Here is a 16637-nt window from a genome sequence, read left to right as displayed (position 1 = left end):
TTTCTATTTTTTAATAATATTTCTTCACTATTCCGTCATTCAAAAATGTCATCCGTGTCACCCATTTTGTCATTTCTGTCATCAGTGGCCCGTCGCAGGTGACAGATGACTAATGACTACTGAAAGCACTTCATTCAGTCATCAGTCCATCACTCCGGACGAGGACGGATGACGGTTTTTGCATGGACGGATGATCTGTCATCCGTCAAACAAGCCTACCGTGGTGTCCCGATTCCATATGACATCGGAATGAGAAAACCATTCCGTCGAAGGCCCTGGACGAGACAATTTTTCATCTCAAGACAAAAAAACTGTGCTTATTGCACAGGTGTGCTATCCTCATCCAATTCATACTTGATCCTAGCTATCTATTTTTAAACTGTATTGCAATAAAGCAAATATCATATCAAGTATAGGGGTATGCCTTCAATTATTACTAGTCTATTATTATCTGACGCGATCTCTCTATCACCAGTCTTTCTTTGGATAAACCCCATCTATCTCTTAAAGAGTATCCAAGGTGGTACCTTCATTCAGTCCAACATCTCTCCCTCTCCCTGGATGACGTTTATTCTGCCACATGGACAAATTTACTAGCTAAAGAATTCAGAAGTTGAAAGAGAGACATTGAGTGTGAGAGACCAAGAGATATAGATAATGTGATCATCATTAAGGTTCAGATAGAGAAAGATGAAGATTGGGAGCGAATTTGCCAGAGATAAAGATTGAGAGATAGATAATGATAGGGAGAGAAATTGAGAGAGATTAGAGAGCTTGATAGTGATGAAGATTGACAGAGATTAAGATAGGGAGATAAATTGAGAAGTAAAAGGTAGGATGGTTAAGTGAGAGAGAGATATGTATACATACGATAGGGAGAAAAATTGAGAAGTAAAAGGTAGGATGATTAATTGAGAGAGAGAGAGAGAGATATAAGATAGGGAGATAAATTGAGAGAGAAAGAGATAGGGATATGGATCGGATAGAGGGAGATAAAGATAGGGAGATAAACTAGGAGAGAGAAAGAGATAAGTATAGGAAGAGAAATTGAGAGAGAGAGAGAGATAAAGATGAGGGAAATAAATTGAAATAGAGATAAGTTAGGGAGATGAACTGAGAGACATCAATAGAGAGATAAAGATAGGGAGAGATGTCGAGAGAGAGAAAGAGATAGAAAGATTGAGACAGACACACAGAGAGACATAAAGATTGAGATTTTTGAAAGAAAGAGAGATTGATGCAGAGAAAGAGGGATTGAGAGAGAGAGAGATTGAAGCAGAGAAAGAGGGATTGAGAGAGAGAGAGAGATTGAAGCAGAGAAAGAGGGATTGAGAGAGAGAGAGAGACTGAAGCAAAGAAAGAGGGATTAAGAGAGCTAGATTGAAGCATAGAAAGAAAAGGAGTGAGATTGAAGCGGAGAAAAAGGGATTAAGAGAGATAGATTGAAGCATAGAAAGAGAAAGAGAGAGATTGAAGCGGACAAAGAGGGATTGGGAGAGATAGATTGAAGCAGAGAAAGAGAAAGAGAGAGATTGAAGCAGAGAAAGAGAAAGAGAGAGATTGAAGAAGAGTGAGAAAAAGAATGAGATTGAGAGAAAGAGAGAGAGAGAGAGAGAGAGATTGAGAAATTAAGAAAGAGAGAGAATGTGAAAAAATTAAGAAAGTGAATGGAAGACAGATTAAAATAGAGAACGAGCGATTGAGAGAGAGAGAATGAGAGAAAAATTAAGAAAGTGAACGTAAAATTGAGAGAGAAATTACGGAAGAGAACGAGAATTTGAGAGAGAATGAGAGAAAAATTAAGAAATTGAATGGGAGATTGAGAGACAAATTACGGAAGAGAACGAGAATATGAAAGAGAATGACAGAAAAATTAGAAAGTGAATGGGAGATTGAGAGAGAAATTACGGAAGAAAACGAGGGATAGAAAGAGAGAGAGAGAGAGAGAGAGAGAGAGAGAGAACGAGAGAGAAAATAAGAAAATGAAAGGGAGATTTAAAGAGAAATTAGGAAAGAGAACGAACGAGAGCTTGAGAGAGAATGAGAGAAAAATTAAGAAAGTGAATGGGAGATTGAGAGAGAAATTACGGAAGAGAACGAGAGATTGCGAGAGAGAATGAGAGAGAAAATAAGAAAATGAAAGGGACATTTAAAGAGAAATAAGGAAAGAGAAAGAGAGTCTGAGACAACATTAAGAAAATCAACATGGGATTGAGAGAAATTAGGAAAGAGGAAGAGAGATTGAGAGAGAAAAGAAGAAAGTGAAAGGGAGATAGAGAAATTTGGAAAGAGAGAAATATCGAGAGAGAAAATAGGAGAGAGAAAGAGAACGAGAGAGAGAGAGAGAGAGAGAGAAATATTTCGATAGTGTTCAGACTTCAAACAGAAGTAGCCATGGCAGGGGCATAGACAGGGTTGGGGCTCCACCGCAGAGAAAGCTCGATCTCTCCCGACTCGACGTCGCGGAGTTTGAGGCGAAGGTTCTGCACGATCTCCCCGTCGACGAAGACGACGAAGCTCTCCGCCATGAGAGAGTTCTCCCCGTTCGGCGCCACCTTCCTCAGCTGCGTCTCCCCCTTCGAAAGCCGCAGAGCTCGACTCAGCCGAATCCCCGACACCAACCCCTGCAAATCCACGTCTCCCCGCCCCATCTTATCGTCGTGCTTGAACCGATCGCGATCGAACACCTCCTGCCATTGTTTCCCCCGTCATCTCATCGTTTGTTTAAACACAACTCTGTGCATGGCAAGCGACGTACCAGTTGCAGAACTCGGGCTGCTTCGGGCATGGCGAAGACGAGCTCTTCGTTCCAAACCGGGTTCAGGCAGCTGTTTATCACCTTCGTCTTCTGCGTCTGGGGAGAGGGAAGAAGGGCCGGAAGATCATCGGAATCAGATCAAAGATTGGAGTTTTGATGATCAAACAGACCTGATTACCGAGACGAACGACGACGTAAGGATCGCTGCTCTTGAAATCCCTGATGGCCAGTCTTCTTCCCCGGACGATCTGTACCCTTAGCGTGCCCGGCTCGCCTTCCATGACCGAAGCTCTCTTCTTTTGTAGAGAGATTTCGTTGTTGGCGCCTTGACGAAGAGGAAAGGAGACTTCTTTGGCAGGATTGAGCTCAAGCAAGGAGCAAGAGTAGACGGAATTTCAGAGGAAGAAGAAGGGCTTGGCCAAGATCTGTCTTTCTCTCCCTCTTTCCACCGACTTGTACAGTAGTACAATTTCTTCACGTAAAGAAGAGCTATTAGAATTGGATAGGGATGGACTCCTGGCAGGTGGGGTTGGGTTACCTCGGCCCACAGCCCAATCGGCCCAGTTATTCATTTTGGGTGTGATGTGGGATTTGAGATGGAAAATTCAAAGAAAAGAATATTTAACCATATTTTTAAAAAAATTAATGCCTATTTACTTCTGTGACTGCATCTCAGATAAAGAATAATACCCCCTATGATACAGTTCCATAATTTTAAGAAAGGGACGAGAGGAATGGAAAAATAGTCAACTAAAATTTTAGTATAAACAGTAAGCTGGGGACCACGTCTAAGCAGCTTTGTCGGTCATTCTGGTTGAGACATGTACCCTGCTACTTTGTTGGATCCCCTACATTGGCCAAAGACTTTGTTGGATCATCTTCCTTGCATGTCTCCTCTTATTTTGAGGGTGGACGGTCCCATTTTGACCATCCTAATTTGATGAAGGGGATGATTTGATACGGCGAGAAGAAGAGAGGAAAGGGGATCATATTGAAAAGAGGGGAGGAGAAACGAGGGTGATGTGGAGGTAGGGTTGGAGGATGAAGCCAAAGTAGTCTTTGGTGATCAATTAAGAGGAATGATAGTTGATGGGGACGAGAGAGAAGGAATTGTGTGATTTGTATTTGATGAGGAAGATAAATGACTTGAAAAGTTTGAAGGTAACTGATAAGACACAAAGGGAGGCATGTCCGTGTTAGGATAGGAGATAAGAAGAACAATAGATAGGGTGGACGTGAGAGGGTGGTTCTTTGATAAGTAAAGGGAAATTTCTATTCAATACAGAAAATGTCATGTGAGATATATAATTTTTCAGAGGTGTGATAAACAGAAATAACCAAGGTGTCACTAATTATCACCAAGAAATAAGCATCATTTGGAGTCGAAGGATAGGTTCCTAGGAGCATATGAGCATCAATTAGGATAGTGCCATAAAAAAATTTAAAAAATTAAAGTCATGGATACACTAAAATATTTATTAAAGATAAATAATTTTTAAATTTAAGATACATTTATATGCAATAATAGGAGATATAAGGCGATTGATGAGGTATGTTGTTGCAATTGCCACTTCATCCCAGTAAAGTTGTGACAAAGACCCTTTCTCATCACTAACTAGTTATATTATTTTATGAGTAAAGGTATATAAATTATTACTTATTAAATTAAATATCAACAAAAAATTAACACCCTAAATATTAGCTCATCAGGTTTTAAGGACATGTGAATAAATGCATTATCATCAGTTACCATGTATGAATAATCATTATCTGTGAAATAGCCATATAATGAATTGGGACATGATCAACTATCAAATCCTAGTATGTCATCATACTAAATATTAATGCATTGGAATTCATCAAAACCTCATAGTAAAATATTTATAATGCCTTGTTGAAGGAATTCATTGAGTCACCTTACTTGAGTTTCTCTCTTTCTATAATGAAGACAACGATCCCATATTCACCACGCCGTCACCTTCTTGATCTTATTTTTCATTTAAGCCATGAATGTTTGGAATCTCATGCTGACTCGTAGGTCAATAAAAATACAACCTTCTATCTACAAGACATCTTTAATATCTTAGGTCTTTAGACCACTTCCACAACAGTGGCATGAATCAAACATGTTATAGTGAAGTATAAAACCATCCAAGGAATTATTTCCTTAATTAAAACTCAGACAACAGTGGCATGAATCAGAGAACTATTTCCTTAAACATTACCCAATATCTCTCTTTCGTATCTCCACATAAATAATTCAAAATTAACCATCATCATTGTAAAAGCAAGAGTAAATAGAGCTACTGTATTTGTATATTCTGATGTCCTTCCTGAATATCCTATAAATTGTATTGTTTATGTTATGTGCTTAAGTATATTTCTCTGATACTGAAAATAATGATCTCATCATAATTACATATCATCTCACATATCATTCAACTTTAGTATAAGCATTACATAAGTATGATACTGAAAATAATTTGTATTAAGAAATTCAAACAAAAGTTGATGTGACATTGTCTCATAGGCCACATGATTTTATCATCATCTAAGTACAAGAATCCTACAAGCAGATATGCAGTCTCATGTGATGTTACTTAAACGTATATAGACATGGAAAGAATGAAGGGGCACTTGATAGAAATACTATAGAGATTGATAGAGATAAAATATACATGGAAGAGACAACTAGTAACAATGGTAAATGTGGCAGGAAGAGATGATAAGGGAGGCAGGATATGCCAGCAGCAGCACTATAAGTTGTAAGCCCAAATGGAAAATCGGTCAATTCAGAGAGGTAGAGAGATAGAGAGAAAGAGAAGCAATGCAAAGACAACAACACATTTTTTCCTTAAAAATACTACATGGATGATAGATCATCCGGTTCTATCCACCTGGGGATATGCATCAAGGCTCCCCATGTGTATGAACTTTATGAAGTGGCCCTGCATAATGTGACTCAAGAACCATGATGAAGTGACATCATTTTGGGCTGCTTTCATCATGTCATCCAGCACCAATTAGATCAAACCATAGTCAGGGTGACTTCAATCTATCAAACTCCCTCAACGCACCTTTCACTCTTCTTGATCTTCTGTGCCCTTATTTATTTCATTATTGAATACATATCAAAGACGGCAACCTAGGCCAAGATACTCTAATTCAATTTAACAATTCATCAAAATATAAAACCTCAGTAGACATACTACTTCAAAATTATCTTTAGTAGGATACTTGATCATCCAGTACCTCCAAATCTCTGGTAATGTATAGGAAATGTACATTATGTGAATTTTACCATAATTTATGTTTTTCTCTCAATACTTAAAATTGTGGGCTATTTATAATTGTGAACATCATTAAAATACAAGATGTAGACATTTAATTATTCAAACAAATATTACATTAATTTTGTGTTTCATATAAAAATTGAATATTGTAAAATCAGCTCAAGTGATAATATCCAATGATGGATAGCAGTTTTTTGTCCATATTGGAAATCAATGAAAGAGGAAAAAGATAGTATCAACTTTCACCAACTCGGGCTATTTTTCTCCACTTTTATCTTGCTTTGAATAAACATTAAAATGAGAATTAACTTATATTATACATTTAAAAAACAGCCTTTTACAACTTTTGCCAACACATGCCTTGTGGGTTGGTAATTATTTATGTATCTTGATATCCATCTGTTACTCATCTCGCAGGGTGGACATTTCTTTGGGGCACACCTACCGTATGACATTGCAAGTAGACATGGTTTTTCTGTTCTGTTCATTTTAAAAGAACAAAAAATTCGCACAAAAGAACCGCACAGTGCCTTGTTCTTTGTTCTGTTCTTTTTTTTTCAAAAACGAACAAAATTCGTACATTTGCAGATATTTGCACATTCGCACAAAACTAGAACAAATTTCGCATAAAGCGAACAAAAGAACCGCACACTGGTCTGTGCGATGTTCTGTTCGAATTTGTTTTTGTTCTGTTTGGAAAAACGAACAGAACGAACAATTCGAACAAATTCACACAAAAAGAACAGAACTACCATGTCTAATTGCAAGTAGGGAAAGCAGCAGCGGGGTGGGTTGGAAACGGCGACAGTGAGAGAAAATGTGAGAGAACACTAAATAATGGGCAAAAAGAGGCCGGGTCGGGTTTGGCAATTATAAACATGACAATAGAAAGCTTACAGCCCCACTGGTCAACCATGACTGTCGTTTGTCGACGTCGTTGTTTCTCGATTGCATGGCGCCGATGCAGCAGTCTCATGGGGTGTTGACTATGAAGAATATGGGCCCCACACTTCGAAGTCAACGCCCATGGGTCAGAGCTGATGGTCAACCTGTACAAAGCTTTAGCCGGATTTAGCGGCCCTACGCCTCCAGACATTCTGCATGAACCACAACGATAACAAGAGCTTAATCTTCTTGATGAGAGAAAAAAGCCCACCAAATTAACATCGATAGAGAGAGGGGGAAGAGAGAAACAATGAGGAGATGAAATTACCAGAGGTTCGTTTTCTGAATCTTCCCCTTCTTTGGCAGTAACCGGAGAATCTTTTCCAGACCCTGAGAAGTAAATTGAGAATTAAAAATCCAAATTCAGCGAGAAAAATACCATCTATTTCCCTAAAAACTGATGAAATTAAAGCGTACTGGTTCTCGTCTTTGGATCAATCCGGCTCTTGGATTTGGATGAATCCGGGTCTGACCGTGGACTCTGCTTTGTCTTCCTCATTCCCTGCTCTTTTTTGGTCCTCACGCTCCTACAGCCACAAAATTAAAACTTGCTGAGAGAGAAAAAATGCATGATAGAGGTTATTCGGAGACCAGTTCTTACTTCCCAAAGAAACCTTTTTTCTTCATAATTTGCGTCGGTGAGCTGAGGTGCAAAGTTCCCCAAATATAATGTCAAAAATAAGCAAATAAAAAAGCAGACAGAGAGAGAGAGAGAGAAAATGTACTAACGGTTCCTCAGATGACGGAGAATGTCGAGATTTGAGCTTCTGCAAAAAAGAGCTAATGAAGCATCAGAAAATTGACAGGTAAAAGGTTGTAAACGAAAAGAATGAAGTCAGTGGTTGAAACAGAAGACCTTTTTTGAGGGCTGATCGGATTCAATGAGTTCCCACGATTCTTTTTGTAGAAGAAGAACTTCGATGTCTCCATCATCATAAACAACCTTCAGCGCATGGACCACAGTCACATCTCCTAAACATGTAATCCGAAAGAAAAAGAGAGAGAGAGAGAGAGAGAGAGAGAGAGAGAGAAACCGTGTGCTTCTTCTTTCCCGGATCGTAAGAACTCACTCTTCCACGATAATACCTGTCCATAGAATTATTAAAAGATAAAACATTTTGCAACACAGAAAAAGAAGAAAGATTATGATATAAAAAATCCTAAAGTCCAGTGATAGCTCCTAATGGATAATCCGTACTTTTTATCCATTGGCCACCAAACTTTAATTTTGCATCCCACTAGGTCAGCACCATGTAGCCTGGATTTCCCTGACGAACACTGGACACAAAATTCAGATCGTCAGAAAAATGGGAATTCGGCAGTAAATATGATTTCAGCGATACGATGAATCTTGAATCAATGACGTGGAATGAAATCGTGAATAACAATCAGTAAAATGCGATCAAATTGAATACAAACTTCAGTCTAAAAGAGTATCCGCAATTATCTAAGAGTTTGATACAGGGAAAAGAGAGAGAATATAGATAAACAGAGGTGTCCTGGCGGACTCCTCTGGCCGCAGTGACTCACTCCTGCTCCAGCCATGTGTCACACTGAACGAAATCCATTTCCAATCTTAAAACAGTCTGTCTCATCTTCATTTGCCCGTTTCCATTTAAAGAGGTATCGCACATGCAACTCTCACCGTATGTGGGACTCAAGATGCAGCCCTTTTCTCTTAAGTCTCTTCTGATGCCTTCTTGTAAAGAATGCATTAGAGAGAAAGGTACCTCAAACAACAGGGGACACCCCTCCCTCTCTCATTTCTAACCCATAAAATAGTATGTTTATCTATCATCTCTCTCAATCTCATTTCTAACACAAAAATAATGTTTTTTATCTATCTTCTCTCTCTGTCTCATTTCTGACACAAAACAGTACTTTTTTATATATATAGGGAAATATCACTTCAGCTAGAAGTGAGAGAACGAGCGAGATGCTCCATGCAGCAGCTCAAGAGAATGGAGCACCCAATCATCAATCTTCATGGAGCAAAGAGGGCAGAAAAATATCGTGTTTATCTATGGGCAAAAACCCGTTACAGCAAGATATAGGCCACTAGCCGTTATACAGCAAGATATAGGCCACTAGCCGTTAGGACGACCCGTTAGCCGATGGAACAGTCAAAAATTAAAAAAGAGATAGACGCAATACACAAACTTATAGGGTAAAATATCAGTAAAACAAAAAAAATTGATAGGTAGACAGATGCCAACAATCTATCAACTCTTCCTCTCTCTTATTTCCAACAAAAAAAGGAAAAAAAAAAGACTTGTCGGGTTGTTACCGATTAGTTTGGGTGACCGCCTCATGAATTTTCAAAAAAAAAATTCTAATAAAAAAAGTACCTATATCTCTCTCGTTTGTAACCAAAAAATACAACTTTTTATCCATCAACTCTCTTTCCCATCCAAGTCCCCTTCTTTCTTTATCATTTCTAACAAAAAAAATAGTACTTTTATCCATCACTACTCATTTCCATCCAAGTCAACCCACCGAAGCTCTTTATATTCTACCACTGTATATACTGTCATTCTTGCAACGGATTTGTGGAAAGAGAACAAAATAATAAGCTTAAGAGATAAGCAAGCAAGCAGAGAGAGCTACCTTTTCCAGTCCACCGAAGCTTTGTTTTTGCACCGCAGAAGAGGTAGTGGCCAGGTCAGAAGACTTTGACCTTAACGACAAACCCACATGCCTGCCATTAGCTCCCTCTACAGACTTCCTCGTAGGCGCTGAAAAGGGGAAAAAATCAGTAGAAAAACCCCGCCTTTGTAATAATTAAATGAGTATCCCCGACCTAAGCAAAGAATATCAACGCGTACTAGGTTCTTGGCTGCTTCCACTGGGGACCTTAGAAGGAGAAGGTGTCGCCTTTGTTTCCACGTGAGGGAGAGAAAAAGGAGATTCCTTCTTCCCTTCATCTACAATGGGCATTCTCTCTCTGTTGTCCATGTTTATCTCTCTCACCATACCCATAACATCAATATTCTCTGAAGAGTCCACGCCGGCCAACCTCTCTGCCATTTTCCTTTTCTTCGCTCCCTGGGACTTGTACATCTTCATGATCTCTCCGAGAGGCAGCTCATTTCCATCATCATCACTCTCCTTCGCTGAACTGTGTTGGTCTTGGTCGATGGAGACCGCCTGATTCAGAGAGAGAGAGAGATTGTGGAAGAGGGGCAACCGAGAGAGAGAGAGAGAGGAAGAGAACATGTTCTAAGAAGTAATCTCACCTTTTCATCCTTCGCCTGCTCAAGTGACTCAAAATGGGCCAGCACCTCATCACGATGAGCCCACTTCTCTGATACGTTACCCTTTAAAATATTGCAAAATTAAAGCATCCTCACATCTTTTCATTGGTTCAATCAATTATAATAATCTCTAAATGACAGGACCCTTTTATAATACCAATTAATTCTCAAATTCTGGCAGAGATTCTCACCTCCTTAGAGTTGTCTTCTGTTGCAACAGTCTTATAAAGCTGTTCTGGCAGCGTAACTGGTTTTGTAGGCGCTTCAAAATCTGCTTGCTCATCAGACAGATGCTTAACAATAAACAACCCGATATCACACAGAGCATATGAACTCTGCGTTTAAATCATAAAACACAAGTAGGTATTAGACGTCCAAAAAAACCAAAAATTTCTTCAGTTTTGATAGAAAACAAGATCAAATGTTTATATAATTTAAACTATTAATAGAAATCCACTGATTTACCTTTGACTTTTCTTTGCTAACAACATCCTCCGACAGCTTAATGCACTGAAAGATGGAAACCACCACAGACAGGGTTCTCTTATTCTTATCGTTAGATTTGAAACTCTCGCTTCCTTGTAGCAGTACAGAAAGGAATAAATGCAACCGCCTGTCAAACAAAACTAATGAGATCGTACACGCACTTTCATCCAACACGACTACAGCATTTGGTCAAATGTTTGGGAAAAGACTATAACGGATTTGCTCACCGATAAAATGGTTCAAACTGCTGGACACGCTTGAATTTATCTCCATCAGGAAATTTTGGATGATGAGCAAGCGAATGAACCAAATAGACAAGAACGTACTCCGGATAAGAAGATAACAAGCTAGCATCACTCTGTACAATAACCTGACGCGCCTTTACTGAGTAACAGACCTGGAATATTTCCAAGAGATTTGGCTGATCCTGAAAGAACAGACAAATTAAATAAAAATATACATATATTTCTCAGAGCCACATAGGTTTTATATTTCACCTCTAGAGATCCGTTGGGTTCTGAATCAACAAAATTGAAAAAGAAAGCGCAGGTGTACTTAGGATCCAGGTGCCGCTCCTTGATATACTGGTGTACCTTACTCAGAAATATTTTCCTGCATTGAGGATACGAATCCTACATTTAAAGAAAAAAATCATTAATTCTTTTCAAGAGATACATTAACTCTTCAAAACCAAATCCCCTTTGAAGAGGAGAAGAGACAAACCTGTGAAGTTCCCAAAGTCAATTCAAAGATGTCAACGGGTATCTTAGTCTCCCAAAGTCTAGACAATCTCAGGATAGCTTTGGCTGATGCAAGTCTTAAATGGGACTTATCCACCGCGCTGTAAGACCATAATTAATTAAGTAAAGACAATTTTATGATTCGCCTCTATAAAATAATTTCCAAACCTTGATTTTATGGAATTTGATATTTCTCCAAAAGAAAGAACGTTTTTGAGGATTCCCAGAAGTTTTTCTATTCCAGTCCGAAGAAGAGCATCTTTGGCGGGCATGTAGCTCCTAACCAAAGTTTTCAGAGCAAATATCTGCGCCACAGTGAAAAAAAGGTTTAATCTTCGGGTGCCAACTGAATGCATAATGAGTGACATACCTTCAACGAACAAACTTCACTCCTGTCAGTCCACACGTCATCGTGCTTTTTTTGCCTCTGTGTTTTCTCCTATTACAACCAAATTTAGAAAAGATTCAATAAAAATAAGGAAAATGAAAATTGTAAGAAAGAATTCATTCCAGATGGCGTACAGTGCTGCATTCCAGAATATTGTGCAAGATGAATTCAACAATTTCGTTCTCCCTGGTCTCAAATATCGGCATTGCAGTCTGGGCAATACATCCCAGAGACTGAAGAATCGCAGGTAAATGAGTCTTTTCCTCCAACATATCTACAAGTCTCTGTAAAAAAATATAATGACCAAAAAATAGCCAAAAAAATGATTTACACAGTCCATCGAAAACAGAAAAAGCCGAAACCTTGTAAAGTACAGAGAGTGATTTAAGCCCGTCATCCTCAGTAATCGATGCTAGGGCTTGTACAGAATATTTAGCCTGCCTACGGGTACCCTCCAGGCAGAGTCCTTCCAATAGCAGCTCCACCGAGCTAAAAAATTAAAAGTTAGCCATTAATTCTAAATTTTCTTGGGAACTAATGGAAACGGAGGTACCTTGATGTCCTAGCCAGCTGTTCCCTAATGGTCCCGCCAGCTTTTGCGAGAATATGAGCAACGCCCTCTTTTATCACATCATTATCTTCTTTCAAAAGATGAACGAGTTCTTCTTCGAAACCCTCCAAAAGCAAGGGACAGAAAGACGCCAAGATCTGACAGTTTTCACGCCAAGATCAGCAGAGACATGGTACCGATCTTTTTTCCAACTGTCATTTGTCAAGCAGAATGTTTAGATTTGAGATAAATGACGCTTACCGGTAGTAGATTCATGCACGATGAAATGAACTTGGCGTCCCCAGATTCTGAAACAGCTAGGGAAAGAATCTCCCTTATGTACTCCTTGTTGAATAGCAAATACGAGCACCTTACAGATAATGCAGCCAAAAAATCGGAAAGATCGTGATTGTCTCCCAGAATCTTGAGCAACTCAGCCTGGACAATTAAATTACGAGTCAAGAGAGATTCAAAGATTAGATATTAAGAAAAAAAGAAATACCCGAGACTCCCAGGCCTCGCTAGAATTAGTGCAAGGGTCGCACAAGAGGCCAAATATTTTCCATATGTCAGCATCTTTCAGTTGATTGAGGGTCTGGAAGCTCTCCTCAGCCTTTAAAGGATCACTAAATAAACGAGACATTATCCTAAAGCTCCCCGAAATTTTCTTGACCTCATTCTCCTGCGGAAAAAGGAAATTTAGCCATGCGATATAATTTTTTAATATATAATGTTAAAGAATTACAGAACACGAAGATGGTAGCTCATTTTATTTTGGGGCAGGTCACCTTGTATTTGAAAGAGTAAAAGACATCGGATCCCACTAATGTGGTAGGATCCATATCCCCTTTACGTGCAACCATATAAAGAAGACCAATCGACATGTATGCAAATATTCAGCTTATAAGTCAATTTGACAGTAAATAAGAAGACCGATACAAACCTGGCACATCTGCCTGCACGATAGGTACTTCTGCATTTCTTGCTGAAGCCTGTAATCAATAAAAATAGTTTCCGTATTATGAGAAAGATATGTGAATCTGTTTTTTGTTCAAATGTTTTTGTTAAACAACGCACAGAACCTTCGTTTCTGGGTAAGAATTTGCTCCAGCGCTTTTACCTCCGTTTTATCGAAACCAGAGAATATTTTTACCCAATGTTTTGCTCTCTCCTTCACGGTGAATTCAGGAGGGAACAATGAAACGCATAATATCAATTCAATATCTTCAGACCTGACAGTATTTTTAATGTGAAAATCAAAATGTAACATATTTGATCCCCCAAATGTACTTTGGGTTGAAGAAACTTGTACTACGAAAACAGTGTAAACATGGATAAAATGACACGTCTGCAAATTTATCATTTTCTTCAGCGTTTAGATTATACTGCAACACTTACCTAAAATCTCTGTCATACAAGCATCTCAAGATCTTCCCAGGTATCCACTCAAAGTTGAATCCATTAACTGGTTGATCAGAGCTCATCGAGCAAGAACGCTTATACAAGTCCCCCAACCTCTCCATTGCATACTTTTTAACCGTCAACTGAGATATCAAATAAAATTAATTAACTAACCTAAGATTACAGGAAAATAATCTTATTTAACTCAGTGTAACCATACAGATTTGTCCCGGAGACGTTCTGAAGCTCCCTTAATAGTCTGAGATGAAATTGCAGTCAATTTATGAGCAGCAACATCAAATATTGTTTCAACAACCTTCACACGAACTTGTTCATCATAATCTAGCAAACGATCGCACAGACCAGCTGCAGAAACATATCATATAAGACTTGATTCACACCGATGATCATTCACACCAGAAAAAGAGTAGCTATTTACCGATGATGTCTGGGGCTTCGGGCCTTGAAGGATCAGAAATCAAGAATTTCTTCAAATGCTCAACCACTGAGACACGGACCTCCAGGACTCTGTCATTTAATCTCTTCAAGAACTCAGAGAAAAGCGGCCGGAAAGATTCAGAGATAGGTTTCTCAGATGACGAGAACATATTCCCGATTAACCTAACCGCTTTTACCCTAACATCTAATTGATCAGTCTGCAGCCAGATCAAAGATTAAATGACATATTCGCAGAAAATGCAAATAGAAAAAGAAGGTTAGTGAAGATTGCTCACCAACAATTCTCCCGTAATATAGGGAATAACTTCATTAAGAATCTGCGGAGCGTAAGTATAAATATTATGAATGACAGCGTGGTGATCTAGGGTTGCACTTGATGACACGTCATCACCCGACATGATGGAAATAAGAAATTGTTTCAAAGATGGTTCAAGTTTTGCGGCACATCGTTCGATGATGTTCATGGCCAGTTTCCTTGCAGCCGTGGAATCATCCTGGAAATATAGAATCTTCTGAAATCAATTCTCACGAAGAAAGATTACAACAATATCAATGCTTGAATCGGATTAGAAAAAGGCTTACCGCTTTTTCCCCTAATACTGATAAAATAGTGGAAAGGAGATTCTCAGGGATGTCCTCGCTCTCATCCAGAATGAGGAGCATGATTGTTTGCATTGATTTAATAATACTTTCCTTGTGTTTATGACTACATGAAAAGCAAAAAAGTCTGAATTGAGGAAAGGCAATGATAGATTAAAGTAGTTCAACCATAAAGCCTTCCAACATGGTATTCAAGAACAGGAAAAAAAAAAAATCAACATCGAATTTTGGGAATCACCCGTATTTCAAAAAATAATCTTAGGAGAGAAAAATAACTAGCGATCCGAGAACATACCTGACGACAGTGAAAAATGTGCTGAACATTTCTTGGATGAGATCATTACAATCAAGATCTAGCATCACAATACACGACCTATATCTTGCGAGAGTCTCTAATATACCAACTATTCTCTCAAATGACGGGCTTTGTTCATCAGCCAATCCATTAAACGTGCTCACTATTAGTCGAAAAATATCCTGAAAAATCAGAAAAAAACATGAAAAATAAGAAAAATTAGAGTGTAAGGAACTCAGTCACGCTTGAGACGGATGATCTAAATAGGGCGATACCTTTAGAACATCGTCACTGTAAGGGGCTTCCGGGGCAGTGATTCGAGTTATCTCACAGAGACAAGTGGCGACAAGAACGCTGACTTCCTTGTCCTCGTGTTTGAACAATTCCGACTTAGGAATCGCTTCAACACAAGCTTTCATCGCCTCTGCCATGGACGGCGATGGCGATTGCCCCACCTTAGCAAGACAGTTTGCCGTTTCCTGCGCAAATAGAATAAGAACTCTGAAAAAGGCATTCATTTCAGCGAACCCTAGTTCACAATGATGATTTGGCATTCATTTCCGTGATTTGGCAAGCTGAGAGAACAATGATGATTTAAACTAGAGCTGACAAAAGAAGCATTAATTTCGAAGAAGGGTTGAGAATTACAAAGCAAACACGGTTCCTAAGAGCAGCCAGATTATAAAGTTCGCGAATTTCATTCCCAGAAAAGCAATTTCAAGGAACCCTAGTTCACACTTTCCTCGATTTCACAAGCAACGAGAACGATGATAATCTGAGCTAGAGCCGAGAATTGAAGGATTAGCTTTGAGTAGAACTCCAGCATTAGAAATCATCTGAAATGGCTTCAAACAAGGTTTCTAAGAGCGAGTCAGATTACAAAAAATTTGAATTACGTTGGTTGTACGCACGAAAGAAACCCTCATTCCCCTCAGCGCGCAGCAAATTGGTAACTTGAAGCGTTTGAAAGAACTAGATTCGACCGACGAGCTCATACATTTGATTAAAACCAATCACCGCAAAAATTGAAAAACTACAAAGTCTGAGAGATTACTCACATTGAGGAGCTCGATAATCGCATCTTTTGGAACCGCCAGATTCTCCAACTTCAATCCGACATTCCTCACTTGTTCTTCGAGCTTCTCCGCCATCTCTCAGCCCCGAGCTCAGGAGCTGAGAGAGAGATAGAGATAGAGAGAGAGAGGGAGAGAGAGAGAGAGGGGGTTTGGGTTTCGAACTGAGGCCAAATGGCTAGATAATAATTACAACTCAAAACGTGGAAAGAGTGTCATAAAGTTAAAAACTGCGACTTTTTTTGTATTTTTCTGAGGAATTTACTGCTTAGATTTGACGCAAACAGACAGAAATAATAAATAAAAAAATCTGGGTTCTCCTCGCCGATCGGTGATCAAAACTGGGTCGAGCTTCGGAATCTCGGACGAGGTCGAGAAGAGCGATAGGAGGGTGA

General features: G+C 39.1%; 2 protein-coding genes across 4 annotated transcripts; both read right to left on the bottom strand.

Moving 5' to 3' along the window:
* Positions 1–2347: 2347 nt before the first annotated feature.
* LOC144713052 (Calcium-dependent lipid-binding (CaLB domain) family protein) lies at positions 2348–3229 on the bottom strand. 2 transcript variants are annotated; one of them, XM_078587534.1, is made up of 3 exons: positions 2929–3229; positions 2759–2854; positions 2348–2663 (listed from the first exon to the last, which is right to left on the bottom strand). In XM_078587534.1, the coding sequence occupies exons 1-3, from the start codon at positions 3037–3039 to the stop codon at positions 2379–2381; spliced, it is 492 nt and encodes a 163-aa protein (XP_078443660.1). In that variant the 5' UTR covers positions 3040–3229; the 3' UTR covers positions 2348–2378. The 2 variants fall into 2 exon arrangements, with proteins under 2 accessions (XP_078443660.1, XP_078443659.1); XM_078587533.1 differs by having other exon boundaries at positions 2348–2690; positions 2929–3228.
* Positions 3230–6858: 3629 nt separating this feature from the next.
* On the bottom strand, positions 6859–16526 carry LOC144712721 (binding protein). 2 transcript variants are annotated; one of them, XM_078587005.1, is made up of 33 exons: positions 16228–16526; positions 15445–15648; positions 15170–15351; positions 14857–14980; positions 14550–14768; positions 14255–14471; positions 14036–14181; positions 13813–13958; positions 13497–13646; positions 13358–13406; positions 12917–13096; positions 12676–12852; positions 12418–12572; positions 12227–12353; positions 11999–12148; positions 11847–11915; positions 11645–11781; positions 11460–11577; positions 11234–11368; positions 10964–11157; positions 10716–10863; positions 10442–10585; positions 10233–10313; positions 9822–10143; positions 9604–9731; positions 8195–8274; positions 8031–8082; positions 7853–7939; positions 7726–7763; positions 7598–7639; positions 7414–7523; positions 7265–7326; positions 6859–7148 (listed from the first exon to the last, which is right to left on the bottom strand). In XM_078587005.1, the coding sequence occupies exons 1-33, from the start codon at positions 16318–16320 to the stop codon at positions 7113–7115; spliced, it is 4302 nt and encodes a 1433-aa protein (XP_078443131.1). In that variant the 5' UTR covers positions 16321–16526; the 3' UTR covers positions 6859–7112. The 2 variants fall into 2 exon arrangements, with proteins under 2 accessions (XP_078443131.1, XP_078443130.1); XM_078587004.1 differs by having other exon boundaries at positions 10964–11163; positions 16228–16521.
* Between the last annotated feature and the right edge of the window lie 111 nt (positions 16527–16637).

The sequence above is a fragment of the Wolffia australiana genome, chromosome 15, assembly GCF_029677425.1.
Source record: "Wolffia australiana isolate 7733 chromosome 15, ASM2967742v1".
NCBI classification, from domain to species: Eukaryota; Viridiplantae; Streptophyta; class Magnoliopsida; order Alismatales; family Araceae; genus Wolffia; species Wolffia australiana.
This window is presented reverse-complemented; position numbering and strand designations above follow the sequence as displayed.